Genomic DNA, 16,881 nt, shown 5'->3' on the forward strand with positions numbered 1-16,881 from the left:
GACCGCGGCGCCTGATGCCGATACTGACAACAGACTCTTTCACTCCCTGAAGAAAGCATAAAAGATTTGTGATTTTATCTCTTGTTTTTATCACCTCTCATCACAGTCTGCATGTCAGTGCTGTCCATTGGCAAACAGGACTGTGACGGACGGCTCCAGCAGCTGTAACACTCTCCGCACTGCTTCAGTCATCAGTCGGATCGATCTGAAGGAACAGTCTGTTCTCTGCAGGCTGCAGCTTCCCCTTTAAGCTGAAATGTGTTTCAGGTGCCGTTATGCTCTGCAGTAATGTGTGTTTGTGTGTTTTCATGGAGACCGCATCTGCTCCCTCTTGTTCTTTTATATTTAAACATCCAGCCCTTTTCCAAGAGAAAACAAGTTTTTTTTTAGTAGAAGATAATAAAAACCCCAGAAACATTACCCATTAATAACATTTCTGCTCCGCTTCAGCTAATTAAAGTCCGGATGGGCGTTCCAACAAGACATAAATTCTACGCCTACTCTGCGTCTCACATTCACACAACATAGAAAATGTGAACTCAGAGAGAGGAAGCATCAAAACCACCAACAGACAGTGAAACTATTACAACTCAAATTCACTGAGTTGCATCAAATAGGGATGGAGTTGAAAGTGTGTTAAAAAGCAGCCTGGATGTATAATGTGGGGAGCTAATCTGAGAATTGTTCCTATAGTGCCATAAAATTCTTTAATATATAAACCAGAGGAGTGCAGTAAAACTATAAACATTATTAACAGGTGAAGGGGAACAGTGTTGGCCTTCTGGTGTAATCAGGAGTGAGAGGAGAGAAGCTGATCTGGGTGGAAGGTCTCTGGTTACAGAGGACAGATGGTTGGTAAAGACAGAGCAAAGCAGACCTGAGGCTTTACCACCGCTACCTATTTTCATGCTGTTCCACATCTTACATCTTTAACGCAACTCCTTCAATGTTTAACAATTTCAAATGTAACAGCTCACATGTAAAGGTAAAAAATATTAAATTTCTAGAAATAAAAATGTGATACATTCTGACAAACAGCAGGGGACCAAGAACAGAGCCTTGAGGGACACCAGGAGACACAGGAAATGACCATATGAGATCCAAGGGGTCTCTTGGGCCTCACTACCTCTTTACCTCATGTGGAGTGGGACTGAGGGGTTTGTTTTGTGTGGTTTCGGGAACTGACGCTCTGACTGGACCCCATTCTGCTTCGCTGCTGTCTGACCATAAAAATTAGCCATGATCCTCCTTAGCTAAGACGCTAAGACCGCAAGAGCCAGAAAGACATCCGTAGCATGTATACCCCATTGTAAGCCTGGCGGGCCACCAGGCTTTAGTTGGCCCCCCACCAGGATAAGTGTTTAGTAAAGACGGATTAAGCTAGGTGTATCGTTGATGCAATGAACTGGGCCCATCTCTGTTGGAGACCTGGTGACCTGTCCAGGGTCTCCCATTAGCTGCATTTTCTTTACTAATGTGCATTAAACTTTGTCAGTGTTTTGGTCATATAAAAAAATAGATTTAAAAAAATCACAATTGTGGTGTTTCCATTAAAATCAGATGTGAATAAGTTTGTCCAGATGATAAGTCATTAATAAAGGTTCTGCGCCATTATCCTCCAACTACTTCCTGTTGTCTTCTTTGTGGTTTGCACCAGTGGCAACATCACACAAGGTCATGTGACTTGTGAGATGAAAAAACAAGGAGTTCCCATCGCAGTTTTTGAACGGAAACACCAAAAAAAAAAACAAAAAAAAAACACCTCATCCTATCAATATTTTTCAGTGACAACTCTTTTTTTTTTTTTTTAAACTGGCTCATTTCCATAAAGCAGATTTACTTTCAAATTGTCAAATTGTGATTACCAACCGTGCAAAAGGATTAGGATCTGTAGTCGTCCTTGCTGTGGAATAAATCAGCGGAGGTTTTTGATGCTGCTAGATGTAATACTTCTTTAATGTGTCAGTGTTTCAGTTGGATAAAATCAAATATACAATTGAGAAGCTCAAGTTGGGCAGATGACCTTCCCCAGCAGGACCAGCTGTCACTTAACAACTGCCAGTAAATATCATTTTTCCCTCCATGTTCTCCATCTTTTCCTCACTTTCAGCCAAACAATACTTATATTGTTTTCTTTATTTTTATTTTTTTATTTGATGACATGTAACCAGGAGCTTCAGCTGAATTTAAAAGTTCAACATTGACCAATCAGATTGTGCTGGAACATCACAGCTCCAGTCAGACTTTCACCGCCCCTCACTGTCCTTCCACCTGCCGCTCAGCGGGGCCGTCTGTGAGCTTTAACGAGCAGCAATGCATAAATCTACACACACACACTCACTGGCACACACTCTGGTTTAAAAGTTCAAAGATTCAGATTGTATTCTGCTCTAGTTTCATGTGGTTCAGGATGATTCATTTATAAAATCAATTCTGCTTTCACAGAAAAGAGAAAAAGACACATCTATGGATCTGTTGCAAACACAGAGCCCTGCAAAAATATACAGACAGCTTAAGACTTTTAAAATTTTTTCATGTTGCAATCAAAAACTTCAATGTATTGCGGGGAACTTTAACAGGATACACCAACATCCAGGTGTAATTGGGGCTTTCAACACCTTGAAATTGGGTCTTTGTCTCTTTATAAACTCCTGCTCTTTCTGAAACTCTGCCTTCAGGTAGTCACCCCGTCATCGCTCCTCTACTAACCCTTTCACAACGTTTTACCAGCGGTGTTCTGAGAAGTAGCAGCTATAAAGAGCTCAGCTGTTGCGCAGTTGCACCAGGTGCCTGCTAATTGCTTCTGGCTAGTCTGAAGGAGCTGCAGAAGAAGGCTGCTCTGTGAGATGTAAGCTTGGAAATTGCAGCTTGGAGGCGGATCTGCACCTCGAAGGCGGGGCTAGGTCCAACCAGGTATTTTGCACAGCTGAATGGTTGCCATGGAGATTAAAGGATTTCTCAAACATGCGTGAAAGAATCAAAGCAACACTCCAGATTTGGTTTTGATGACTGAATAACATTACAACATGAGGTAAAACTAAAAAAGGTCAGTTTTACAAATTAAAAAGAAAAACTGAGAGAATTTTTACTTTTACTATTTTCTCCACCGTTGGTTCCATGACAGCATCAAGAAATATCAATAAAAATCTAAACACGAGTATTTCACACAGTAACCACATTGCCTAAAAGTGTCTGCAAAAAAGTTGTCAATTTATTTTTTAAATCTTCACTTTTATTGTTACCACAATAAATATGGCAAACTTGACCTGCTGGGGTCATAGCAGTGAAAGGAGGTTCTAGAAAGTACCAACTCAGAGATTAACACTGAGGATGTGTGTAGAGGTATGAATATTTTCCTCTGCTAGTCCAAAACCCAACGCCTAATTTAACTGTCTCACTTCTCCTTTGATGCTCTAGATATGATACATATCCAAATTCTTCACGCATTTGCATGTAATGCTTCATGAGAATCAGGATATTGAAGATGCAAACATGCCAGGGAGGATAAGGAAACGAGAAACTCCACCAGCGGCAGCCATAACAACCTGGATGATGAGAACAACTTATTACTACATTTCTGGGTAACTGTATTACTGCGGCTGTGTGTCTCTCTCTCAGCAATAATAGACCCACAAACACAAATACTGCTCTTGAAAATCATTCCCATTTATAATACTCTTCTTTAGGATGGCAGCCACATGAAAAAGTCTGATTTGTAACACTAAGCAGCACACAGTAAGTGCATTTAATCATATTTTCAATTTTATCGATAAAAAGGAAAAAATAGCAAAGCTAATAATCCCAACAGTGCAGACAGTTTTGAGGTTTTAAAACATCACCAATTGTAATTTGTTGTGACAACAATAAATCAAAATTCTTACCTTGAAAAGATATTTAGCAAGATAAATGATAAGATAAACAACCCAATGTGAAAGACATACAACCATTTTCTGTGTGCAGCTAAAAGTCAGAAAGCTGAATTGATTTGCTAACGTTTGTGGTGGTAACAACTATTAACAACACAAGCCAATGGCTTATTGCTAGTTTGATAGTAAGTATTACAGTAAATATCCAATATTTATCTCAGTAAAATTGTAATCAAGTAATAGTTGTTTATAATTTGGGAACGAGGCGAGAGCTAGTTCTATCTCGTGGCTTGTTTGTTATTGTCATAGCAACTCCATAGCAACTGCTATGGCAGTTTGTTTCGGTGCCTACCAAGATAGCCGCCAAAGTTCCCAGAGGTGTGAGGTCAGATGATGACTATGCATTGTGTTAATTCACCCACCATGACAGGTTCCAAAGTAAAACACACTCAAAAAAAGTCCAGACTTTGACTATGTTGTTCCAAAAGCCTTCCATTTGTTCTTTCCTATTTGAGCCATTCAGAGTTGGACTTGCAACATCCTCCTGATAAATAGGTTTAAAGATTGCAGAAGTTAAGGCAAATTGTCTCTGATACTGCAATGCTTACTCTTTATTGTACTCAACAGCATTCATATTTAACAGCATAATGGAGGAGCACTGTTCCTGGAGATTCTGCAATACCAGGTCAATGCATGGAGTGGATGAAGCAAGCCCCAATACCAGCTCCTTGTTCCAAAAATCAATTTAATATTTAGTCCTCAAGGCCGAGAAGCGATGCCACATAACTGGGGAGGAAACCATATCTACCAGGCCGAGCTCAGTTTAACTCACGGTTCGGAAATTTTAAAATTAATTTAAAGTTTTAGCAATAACAGAAACAATGGTATATGTATTTTATGATGACCCGGTAGTTTTAGTATTATTATGTCGCGGGATATTAAACTCAATCAGTCAACTAAATGAAAATATACGGGTTTACATGAAACCACGTGGTATGGTTTCGTCCAATAGGAAGCGGAGAAGCGAATAGGACTCCCAATTTAGTTTCACATAACGGTACGTGCCGATTTTTCTCGTTGTTTAATTCCAATTACTTAAATAACGTTTTCCAGAGGTGCTAAATTAAGTTTATAGCCCACTAACTAATTTATATACGACACTAAATAATATATATGCATATCGACATAGTAACTCATAACAGCGCCCAATGGCAGCGAGGAGAGGCTCTAAATACCAACCCGTTTATAATTTGTTAAATATTCCCAGGAACCTTTAAAAAATAAACTTTAGTAAAAATGTACAGCAAGCCCAGACGTAAACTGGACACCAAATAAGTCACCTACGAGTCAAATAAGTCACCAACACTACGAGAAGGTAACACTCAGTCCGATATATTAAAACTTTTACTTAATATCAACAATATTATATATTTGGAGAAAACACACACTTTAAGGCATCAGATAAACTCACCAGGAAACGTCGCTTTACCTCTTGAATCGATGTTGGAAAATGAGCAAAGCTAATGATCAATTAACATAGCCATTCAGTACGCGCATGCGCAGACGGCATTCCCAGCCGCTTCACACAAGCAAAAAAAAAGAAAGGTTAAAAATAAATTATGATAACCCGGAAGGGTTTTCAGTACAAGGTATTCATAAACTTCTCCTTGTTTGTTTTATTAACAATGCCCTTATGAAACGAGTTGTGTAGCGTTTTTACACATGAGGTTAGATTTATTTATTTATTAAATAATAATTTAGGGACACTTGATCACTTTTTCTACAAGTCACCTCTATAATATGTTGAAATAAACATATATATATTTTTTAATTTCTTTCTATTTTTAAATACCGTTTATACGAATTATTAGAGATTAAAAATAATAACACAAATTACCCATACCTGTGATCTTTTGATTGATTATTTTAAGATTAATTTTCAGATTAACTGTGCTTACTAACAAAAAAAATTACATTTAAACTCATTTAAATATTAGAAAACAGAACTAAAAAAATAGATTTCAAAAATTTCCTGATTTAAAATGTTAAAACGCACAATAAAAATATTATCAATACCACAGTATCTTATTTTAAATTGATTATTTTAATATTAATTTTCAGATTTACTGTGTTTACTAACCAAAATATGTATTTATTCTAATTCAAATATTAGAAACAAACAGAAACAAGAAAAAATATTACCAATACATTTATTTTAAGATTAGTTTTCAGAATAATTGGGCTTACTAACCTAAATTTAATTCAATTTAAATATTGGAAACACATGGAAACAACAACAAAAAATACTTTCTATTCTAAAACAGATTAGAAAACTAAAATATTATAAAAAATATTACCAATGGACTATCTGTTTCTAACTGATTGTTTAATGATTGTTTTTTAAATGTATTGTGCAAATTAAACCAAAAATATTTATAATTCATATAAAAATTTTAATTAAATAAGTAAATGCAATATAGAACAATGGTTCTAAAAGCAGTAAGTAAATGTACCACCGAATAAAATAATTTGATTTTAAAAATATGTGTGTATTTTCGTGTTTCCTTGAAGCCATCAGGTGTGTACGTGTTGCCGGGAGGTGACAGGCGGCTCACCGTTGTTGCAGTACTGTAGCAGCAGGTTGGTGCCGTCACACAGGCTCCCACACGAAGCGATCCTCTCTGACATCCTTCCCCGCTCCTCTCCTCTGCCGCCCCTGTCCGCGGCTCCTCCGGCTCTCGGTGGACTCCCCCGTCCTCCCTTCGCTTTTCTCCGTCTCGTCTTCACGCCCTCACCGCTTTCCGTCTCCCCCACATCCATAAACATTCACATTCACACCTTCACCTGCCTCAACTGCCTCTGCTTCTCCCGCTCCAGCTTCACAGCCAGCGGCAAGCCGACGTTTTTATTACAGACTAACTTCCGTTAATTATTTTCAAATTAAAAGCATGTCGCTTCTGTTTTGACCATATTTTGGGATCCTCCTTCTACTGGAACACAAAAACTGCAGCCTTCTGAACAGACTCAACATAATGCTGCCGTCACCATGTTTCATCGTTTTCTTAGGTGTGAAAGAATGCCCATAAATCCTCTAAAACACTATTTAGAGCATTTATGAGAAATAAAACGCAAAAAAAAAAAGTTGAATCCCATAATTTTCTATCTTAAATTTTTCATCATGATTTTTGTTTTCTGCTTTTCATTATATTTAGAATAAAATATACATTAAAATAACTTAATCATTTTCTAATTGTTTGCCAGTCAATTCATCAAACAAGTTGCTCGTGAGAAAAAGGCCAAATGAACAGTCCTGCTGCATGAAATAAGTAAGTAAATAAATAAATAATGGAAATAAAATAAAATGTATGAGTTTAATATAGAATATTTCATAGTTTAATGTCATTAAAAGAGGGGATTGTGTAAAAAAAAAAAAAAAAAATTTTTTGGTAATAAATTTATATTTGATTATCTGATAATAAAACTTTCCACCACAGAAATCATGGCCATCTAAAATCAGAAGGTATGAAGCAAATTTATACTAAATGAATGTAATAATTATGGGATAGTGAATAAAAAGCATTCTAAAATGTTTGTTTTTTTATGCATTTTGTAGCTTTGTGTGTGGGTTTACAACGGAGGCCAGAGGTTAATATCATAAAGATTCTCCCAACTCGTTTAAATCTGTAATTCCCATTCATAGGTCACTTTGGTTTTTGACTCTCCTGTTTGTACTGTTAAACAAATCTTTTCAATTCTGGAAATCAATAAGCTGAAATCAATAATAATTCCTGACCAAATGTGATTATTGTCAAGTTGAAAGAAATTATTGGAAATTTCAGCACTTCTTTTAAAGATGTCTCCTTATTTATATTTAAAGAAATGTGCACAAATTGTCACTTAAAAAAACTTATTTTGTTGAATATCATAGAAAACCTTCATTTCAGGAGTTTTCTTTTTATCTTTGATTGTGTTTCTGATAATTTGTATTTAATCGTAAAATGTTAAACTCTTCATTTGGTTGCAATTTCATTCACATAATTAGAAATGTTTATTTTGAAAATCCGACTATTCCATTTCCGGTTTCCCTGTTAACTACGGTTAGCTTACGGAAATGTCTTCCTCTATCTACCCTCCCTGTCGCTGTTTCTATAACAACAGCTTCTCCGCCAGCTGAGCTGCTTGATCATTGGAGGCAGAAAAGGTTAAGACTTGAAAAAGTGTGCGTCCAAATTACGTAACAAACGGGTGAGTGAGGTTTCAGTCTCTGAGAGGCGAAATGTAATCTCGGTTTCGTGGTTTTGTTCCTTAATAAATGATGTAGAAGCAGCAGCTACTCCTACTTTAAATGATTAGGGAGCGCCGATGAATGAATGAGTGAACTAAAATAAGACAAACTTAGTTTATTTTAAATCAACTATAATCATTTTTCTATATCCCAGAAGTTAGACTTATGCCAAATCCTATATTTTTAAGTTTAAATTATTTAGACAGCTTCTTCAGGGACAGATTACTGAGTCGGAGGTGCACATAGGGCCGTTATCGCAGATCCTTTCTCCCAGCAGCATTGCTCCCTACAAACTCAAGAGATGTTTTGCATCCCTGCTGATATTTGTGCAGTTTTTCTAATCTCAAATAACATCCCTGCCTTTATTTTCACATCCCTTGACCGAAGGGAGGTGAAGAGTCCCAAAGAGTCTTCATAATCTGCTGAAGCTTCTTTGTATTTTCTATGCACAAATACACACATCTTGTACATTGGCCGGAAAATATGTTAATTTTGGTCTGAACAATTTTTTATTACTATATCATTGCTTTTCTTTATTTTGGCATTGTAATGTGTTTCTTTTTGTTTTATAAAAGGCGCTTTGAACTAATTGTTGCTACATAAATAAGAAATATTAAGGGACAAAAACCTAAAAATAAACAAATGATATTTTTATTAAACACACTGTATTAAAATGACAGTGTATTGTGTGTTTATGTTACACTTGAGGTTAGTGATAGTCCATGTGATTTTATTATGCATGATATATAAAATAACCAACTTACAGCATATAAAAATGTATTTCTTGTTTTTGAAATATTTTCTGCATGAGAGACGGAAGAATTTCTAAATAAGCAAATTAAATAAAAATAAATAAAATCCATTCTATCAGCAGTTTTTGTTTTGTGTTTCAAACAAAACACAAAACTTTATTAAAAGTTATTGTATAATAACTTTTAATTATTAAACTTTTATTAATTGAGTTTAAACATTATATATATGTTTCAGTTATTCATATTGCCGTTAATTATGTTGACTTCAATGGTAAAGAACTCCCGTTGTTTTTCGGGATCTCTACAAACTATTTACGATTACACACGTTTTGCATTGACGTCATCAGCACCCACCCTAAACTCCGTAATGCGCCTGCGCTGTTACGTAGTATTGTTATTGTCATGTGACCATTCCTAACTCCAGCCACTGCTTGTAAGTGCTAGACGTTATGATGAAACCAGGAGAAATAAAACGTTCTGACGTGTGGCCGAGAGGTTTATTAGTTAAACTTCACTTAGTCGGCCGGTGTTAAGTTTCCTCACAGTCTTTTCTGGTGAAAAGCCGCTTTAAACCAGAAACTAACTTTACTGTTAGTGGGGTTAGCATTAGCCGAAGCGCCTTCAAAGGAAGAAGAACTGAACTCAGAGTGAGTACAACTAACTTTTATGTTTCTGTTTAAGCTAAGAATTAATATTTTTTAAACCGCTCATTTGTGATAAAAACGCATCCTAATCTGGACTATTTCTGAGTTATTGTCGCGGGTAATTAGTCATCTGACAGTTTTGATTGTGGCTCTGTTGTGTTACATTTCAAATACTTGAGATTAGTTTATTACTAAATGTATTAATTAAGATATCCAGTTGTATTTTGACTACACAAAATGCCTATTTGAGAAATGTCTAATTACATTCTGACTTGTATAAGTAATTACATTTTTATCTGACTTGTCATAAGTCCAATTAAACGTATCTTAAATGTACTTTTAGACAAGTGATATATAAGTTTGAACAAGTGCAAATTAAATTTTAAAAGCAAATAATGACTCAGCAAAACTAACTTAGAGATTAGTTCAAAGTTTGGCAATAAATCAATTGCATGATAAATTACAGTGAACTCAATCAACTCATTAAAAACTGGATGACAAAAGTCTTTAGCTCGTTTTTTTAAATGACAATTTTGTTTACGTGGACTTCATGATTTATTTTTTATTTGTTATTTCTGTTGTTTATTTAGTTTGGATATTTAAATTATCTACCAGTTCCAGTGTTAAATGTTCATTAGAATTTAAATTGTACTTAAAATAGTCTCAAGACAACAATACTGTTGTTTATTGCAATAACTTCTGGGACAATTTATTGTCCAGTATAATTTGTTATTGTGACAGTCCTAGTCAAAGTTCCTTTTTAAAATATCTCCAAATGAATTGGAGATATGCTGACCATAAATGTCTATTGTTAGACGTTCAGATATCTTGAATCAACATTCTGAATATTATACTGCATTCTGTTTTGTCAAAATGTCACAGATTTATGTCACAAAACATGCTGACAGTATCATTTTTAGCTTTTCAGAGCTGTTTTTAAGAGTGTTGAGTTTGCAGATTTCAGTTTTGGCCCCCATTCAAACCGAGTTTCTTGGACTATTCAGTGTGAAAACATCCTTAAAGAGCTCTGCTCTGCTCTGTCTGTCTGGTTTGTAACGTCGGCCATGGTTGAAGTCGTGTTGCTGCTTCCTGTCAGGCAGGTTTCAGGATGAACAGGAGATCGAGGTCGTCCCATCTGGGCTTGCTGATGCTGGGCTCCCAGCTGCTCCAGGTGGGCCTGGACAACATCCCCCCTGTCACTCTGGCTGTCCTGGGTCTCAACGTTTACCTTTTCCTCTTCCCAGCAGCTCCGCTCCTGAGGGTAAAAAACTAATCAGCACATCCAAACATTTAAAAGCAAAATGATGTATATATTCTTTTCATTTACTGAACTGTGCTTGGTGGTTCAGTTGACAGAAATAATCACCTTTTTGCATGATTTCTAAAAGAAACGCACTGATTCGATATTAATATCTGTATTAATTCTTCAATTTATTGGTACTTTAGTTACTTGGAACAGACATAAATGTGTAATTCATCACATTTATGTCTGTTTAAAAAGTCAGGTCAGCTGTTTTTCTGCGTCAGATCAGCCGATACCTCAGAAGTGGAAGAAGTGGATCGGTTCATCCTTAATTTGTTTTGTTTATTCCCAGACCTGTGTGAGCGTCCAGCAGACGTACTGGCAGGGCGACTGGCGGCGGCTGCTCCTGGCGCCGTTCCACCACGCCGACGACTGGCATCTGTACTTCAACATGGTGTCTCTGCTGTGGAAGGGGATGAACCTGGAGCGGCGCCTCGGCCCGGCCTGGTTCCTCTACGTTCTGTCCGTCTTCTCCGTGCTCACCGGGGCGGTGTACCTGCTGCTGGAGGCACTGCTGACGGAGCTAGCTGACGACCAGTCCTACAGCCAGGACTGCGCTGTCGGCTTCTCTGGTACGAGTAGATCTGCGGGTTTCTGAGTGGAAACGTTTGGGTCCTCTTCACTGTTTGGTTTGTGTGTTTTATTTCCAGGTGTGCTGTTTGCGCTGAAGGTGCTGAATAACCACTTTAACCCTGGCAGTGTGATATACATGATGGGGCTGCCAGTAGCTAGCCGCTACGCCAGCTGGGTGGAGCTCATCCTGATCCACTTAACGGCACCTGGGTGAGTTTAATCAATCAATCAATCAAACTGTATTTGTATAGCACATTTCAGCAGCAAGGCATTTCAAAGTGCTTTACATCAAATCAAACACAAAAACACAAAGCAACATAGAATCAACAATCAAAACAACATCAAGTCAGATTCCATCAATAAATTTGCAATTGATTACGTTTCTAATAAAACTCTAAACAAGTGGGTTTTTAGTTGAGATTTAAAGGAAGTCAGTGTTTCAGCTGTTTTACAGTTTTCTGGAAGTTTGTTCCAGATTTTTGGTGCATAGATGCTAAATGCTACTTCTCCTCGTTTGGTTCTGGTTCTGGGGATGCAGAGCAGACCAGAACCAGAACCAGAACCTGAGAGGTTCTGGAAGGTTGATACAACAGCAGCAGATCTTTAATGTATTGTGGTGCTAAACCATTCAGTGATTTATAAACTAACAACAGTATTTTAAAGTCTATTCTTTGAGCTACAGGGAGCCAGTGGAGAGACTTTAAAACTGGTGTTATGTGCTCCATCTTCCTGGTTTTAGTTAGAACACGAGCAGCAGCATTCTGGATCAGCTGCAGCTGTTTGATTGATTTGTTGGACAGACCTGTGAAGACGCCGTTACAATAATCAATACGACTGAAGATAAACGCATGGATGAGTTTCTCTAGATCTGGCTGAGACATTAGTCCTTTAATCCTGGAAATGTTCTTCAGGTGATAGAAGGCCATCTTTGTGACTGTCTTTACGTGGCTCTGAAGGTTCAGGTCAGAGTTCATCACTACTCCCAGGTTTCTGGCCTGATCGCTGGTTTAAGAGAAAACATCCTGGATTCTGGAGCCGTTTCCCAGATTAGACTCGTAATGATGCTTTTTAATCCCAGCAAAACCAGTTTAAACAGCTTCATAATCATTAACTAAGCCTTTTCTCACTTTAACTCTCTATTTTATAGCTCTGAAACACTTTAACTTCCATTTTCCACTAGTTTATCTCCAGTTTATTTTTCAATTTATTTAAACATAATGCTGCACTAAATGATATACTATTTAAATTTCTAAAGATACTTTTTTATTAACTGCACTGTTGGATTTGATCCACTAGATGGAGCTGTTTCACGTGTTTAATAATTTATATTATAGATTTAAACTTAGACGTTTTTGTCCTCAGGCCTGGTAAATTAGTTAGTCAAAAATCTAAACTGACCTTTTAATAAAAACAGATTATTCTTTTTGATAAATATCTATTGTTAGACGTTTATCATTTTTCAAGAGTAACTTCATTTACATTTTTAGGTTTAAAAATAAAGAAATGTATAAAAATTGTGCAAAGAATTTCAATTTTCTTTTATTTGTTGTTATTTGTTACTTTTCTTTTTTTAAGTACAGTTTATAACTGAATGACAAGAAAAATTATTACTGCTAATTACGGCTGCAGCTAAAGATTATTTCAGTAATCGAGTAATCTATTGATTATGAAATTTAATTCAATTGTTCCATGAAAAAAAAGCTGCATTTTTTTTTTATTAGAAGAGTTTTATTTTGAATATAAGTCTTTTTCTCAAGTAGATTAACCTGAAAACAATACAAAGACAACATTTTTATTCAACTTTTCTTAAACCAGGTAAGCTATTAAAAACAAGTTCTCATTTACAATAGAGATGTGACATTTAAAAGGTTAAATAAATAAATAAATTGCATTTTTTTATCCATTTGTAGAATCTTCCACTTATAATGTGGGAAAAATATGGAACTATAACTTTTTTTATTAGTATTAAGGGAGTATTGAGTTAAAACTAGCTAATATGTTTTGCTGAAAAGTTACTTGTGAATTAGTTTTGTCTTTTTTCAGGACATTTACACCAGAAACTAGAGTAAAATGACTTGGTAATATTTAGTGTTTGCAGTGTAATCCTGAGCACTGGAAATGTTCTGCTGGGAACCATTAAACCCAGGAAGTGTTTGATTCCCAGAAGCTGCATTCAGCTTCTGAGCACCACAGATCTGGAACAGAAAACTGAAAAACAGCCGAAACACTGAGTTCCTTTAAATCTGGAGTTAAAACCCAAATGTTTAGAGTTGCTTTTGAAACATAATAAATGAAACATTGACCAACATCTTAATGTGTGATGATGATATTTACTAAATGTAATGTTTCAATTGTTGATTTTTGTGTTTTTATGATGTAAAGCACTTTGACCTGCCCTGTTGCTGAAACCATTGATCGATTGATTGATTGATTGATTGATTGATTGATCCGTGTCTGCTGCTCCTCCAGGACTTCGTTTGTGGGTCACCTGTCAGGAATCCTGGTGGGTTTGCTCTACACGTCCGGACCGCTCAACAGAATCATGAAGAACTGTGCAGGTCTGACTTCATTTTTAGTTTTTAGTTTTCTCTTCTATCTGACGCTGAGGAGACAAATCGAACACATCGGTTCTTAAATATGTTCAACGTTTTAAATTCATTTGATTAGAAATCGACTCATTTATCATAACCGGGTCTTTCAGTTCGATTAGACAGTTTTAACAGTAACTTGCTGGTTTTACTGGTCTGACTGGATTCTTCTGTTTCTGTGTTTTCTCCAGATTTGTTCATGTCCAACGAACACGGATTACATCACAACTACTACAGATCTTCCGGCACATCAGGTACCAGAGCATGCTGGGAAATATTTCATAAAATATAAAAATAGAGTCTTAATATTACCAGAATAAAGTGGTATTATTATGTCCTTCTTCTGTAACTTTATTCTCATAATATTGACTTAATTAGCGAAATATTATAAATTTGTTCTTGCATGATTTTATTGTCATAATTTTATAACTTTATTCTGATAATTTTATCATTTTATTCTCATATTATTTCAACTTTAATAAATTTATAACTTTATTTTTGCTTGAGCTTCATCGATGTAATATTAGAAATTTATTCTCAAATTATTACGACTTTGTTTTCACAATTTTGTCTTTATTTTTGAAAAGTTTAAGATTTTATTGCACTAAGAGCTGAATTTTGTAATTTTATTACTTTATTATCATATTATTTTTTTCATTTTTGTTTGACTTCCATTTTTGTGATATTATGAATTTATTCTCTTAATTTTATGACATTTTCTCAGGATATTTTGACCTTATTCTCATAGTTTTGTCTTTTATTATCTTGTTCTTGTCATTCTCATTCTCTCACATATTCAGGTTATGCAGACCAGAGTGACGTATACTTTGGATACTTTCCGGACCCCCCAGGTTACCACACGGCGTCGTACACCGGCGGGCTGACGGAGGAGGAGCAGCTGGAGGCGGCGATCAGAAACAGTCTGCACGACCGAGGTGAGACGCTCTGAACTCTGAACTCTGAACTCTGAACTCCTCACCTGACAGAAACACACCTGACGTTACTTCCTGCTCATTCTCTCAGGACGAGGCCATGACAGGCGAGGCCATGACAGACGAGGTCGTCCACGTCGTGACTTGTCTCATGATGTCAGCGCCGAGGAGATGAGGAGGAAGAGGAGGCGGCGGTTCGACAGCTGAACTCTGGTTCTGGTTCTGGTGGAAGAAGGAACAGACTGAGGATCGCTCTGAATAAAGCGATCAAACGTCAGAGTTTCACCACCTTCTGTTCTTTCCTGAGTTATTAATGAGCCAAAGAGAGCAGATTCTGAGTTTATATATTTTGTAAAAACCTCTGAGCTTCGACTGCAGGACCAAGTTTGGAGCTAAAAGTGAAAAGAAGATTTCTGTTCTTTTTTAACTTAAACTGAACTCTGGTTGGTTTGAACATTTTGCTTATAAAAGTCATCAAACATTTTCCAGGTTCATATCAGACTGTCTGTTAGACAGACGGACATGTAGAAAACAAAAAAACAGAGAGGAATAAATGTCCGAGATAAGAAAGTCTGAAATCAGTCTCAAATTTTCTAGAAAAAAAAAAACAATTTCTTACTCAAAATTTTGGGAGAAACTCAAATTTTAGATTAATCTAAAAAAATTTGTAGAAAAACCTACATTTCTGAGTTTGAAAGGTCAAAAAATTGCAGAAATTTCTGAGTTTTACCAGAAAAAAACTCAGAAATTTCTGACTTTTTAAATTTCTGGATAATTTCTAAAAAAAAAAAAAAAATTACAAATACTTGACTGTAGAAAATTTTTCAGAAACATTTGACTTTTTTCTAGAAAATTAGACATATTTTTTTTTCTAGATCTCCAAAGACAATATTTCAACTGATTTTAAAAATATTCTGAGTTTTTTATATAAAAGTAAGTTTTCAAGTAATTAAAATAGGATTGTTTTTCCTAGAAAATTCTTGAGAAATTTTTTTCTTTTCTAGAAAACTGGTGAAATGAATCTGAATTTGAGAGAGATTAATTTGGTGAAATTAATCTCCCTTAATTTGTAAATGTACAGCTGCACAAAAAAACATTTTCTTTTTTATATATAAATCCTTCTGGCTGTTGCCATCAAATAAAGCTGCAGCTCTTCCTCTTTCTGTTCATGAGTTCTCAAATGATTTTTATTTAATTTTTAAATTATTTATTTTTGTGACAAATTATCACAGAACATCTTGAAAAGGCCTTAAAATAAATGTTTTGCAGCAGCAAAGTTTCACACTGATTTAATTTATCCAAAGTTTTCTGTCTGCCTTTAATTGCAGCGTGTTTTTTAGTCTGGGAAAGTTTTGATACTGAAAAAAAAATTTGAACCTGAGAAAATAATTTTTTTAAAATCTGAAAATAATGTGTTAAAGTGCTTTTAATATTCAAGGTTTTTTTCTTTTGGTCTCAATTTTTTTTTTTTTTTCTTTGAACAAATTTTTTGGCCCCAATTTAGCTCCATATAGATGTTTTCAACATGTTAGCGAAGTTAAACAGAGTGATTTATTTTTTTTATTGAAACATGGAAGAAGTGAATGAAGCTCAGTTTGTATTGATTGTGACGCAAATGAGCATCTTTGAATAATTCATTTTTAAAGTTACTGAATATTTCAACATATTATGACAAAAACTCTAAAAACGCACAGAAATGTTGGCAGTAAAATAATCACATAATTAATTAGAAGCAGTCACAGTTCATGGCTTCCAGCTTGTTGGACATGTCAGCCTTCCTGTCAGGTTGGTTTAAACTGATGGGGTGCCGGTCTGCTAGATCTCCAAAGACAATATTCCAACTGATTTCCTCCTATTTGATGGACAAATCTAATAAAAACAGACGTTTTGGCTCATACAGCAGCCTGGCTCTGCTCTGAGGTTTAGGTTGCGCATGCT

General features: G+C 35.7%; 2 protein-coding genes and 1 pseudogene across 6 annotated transcripts in view; 1 reads left to right on the top strand and 2 right to left on the bottom strand.

Annotated features, from left to right (window-relative positions):
• Positions 1-6,744, bottom strand: part of eml2 (EMAP like 2) — a 38,916-nt gene extending 32,172 nt beyond the window's left edge. Inside the window, exon 1 of one of the 2 annotated variants that reach the window (XM_044120051.1) lies at positions 6,482-6,744. In XM_044120051.1, the coding sequence (XP_043975986.1) occupies positions 6,482-6,692 (211 nt within the window). In that variant the 5' untranslated portion in view covers positions 6,693-6,744. Of the gene's footprint in view, positions 1-5,337; positions 5,354-6,481 lie in introns of those variants that run through there. The other variant, XM_044120053.1, reaches the window with a different exon arrangement.
• Positions 4,515-4,643, bottom strand: LOC122833346 (annotated as a pseudogene).
• A 1,216-nt stretch (positions 6,745-7,960) lies between the features above and the next one.
• rhbdd1 (rhomboid domain containing 1) lies at positions 7,961-15,220 on the top strand. 4 transcript variants are annotated; one of them, XM_044120122.1, is made up of 8 exons: positions 7,961-8,111; positions 10,644-10,808; positions 11,143-11,422; positions 11,501-11,633; positions 13,893-13,981; positions 14,203-14,265; positions 14,812-14,946; positions 15,035-15,220. In XM_044120122.1, the coding sequence occupies exons 2-8, from the start codon at positions 10,656-10,658 to the stop codon at positions 15,148-15,150; spliced, it is 969 nt and encodes a 322-aa protein (XP_043976057.1). In that variant the 5' UTR covers positions 7,961-8,111; positions 10,644-10,655; the 3' UTR covers positions 15,151-15,220. The 4 variants fall into 4 exon arrangements, with proteins under 4 accessions (XP_043976057.1, XP_043976056.1, XP_043976055.1 ...); XM_044120121.1 differs by having other exon boundaries at positions 10,648-10,808; XM_044120120.1 differs by lacking the exon at positions 7,961-8,111 and adding an exon at positions 9,286-9,550.
• Positions 15,221-16,881: the final 1,661 nt, after the last annotated feature.

Source organism: Gambusia affinis, linkage group LG06, assembly GCF_019740435.1.
Source record: "Gambusia affinis linkage group LG06, SWU_Gaff_1.0, whole genome shotgun sequence".
NCBI classification, from domain to species: domain Eukaryota; kingdom Metazoa; phylum Chordata; class Actinopteri; order Cyprinodontiformes; family Poeciliidae; genus Gambusia; species Gambusia affinis.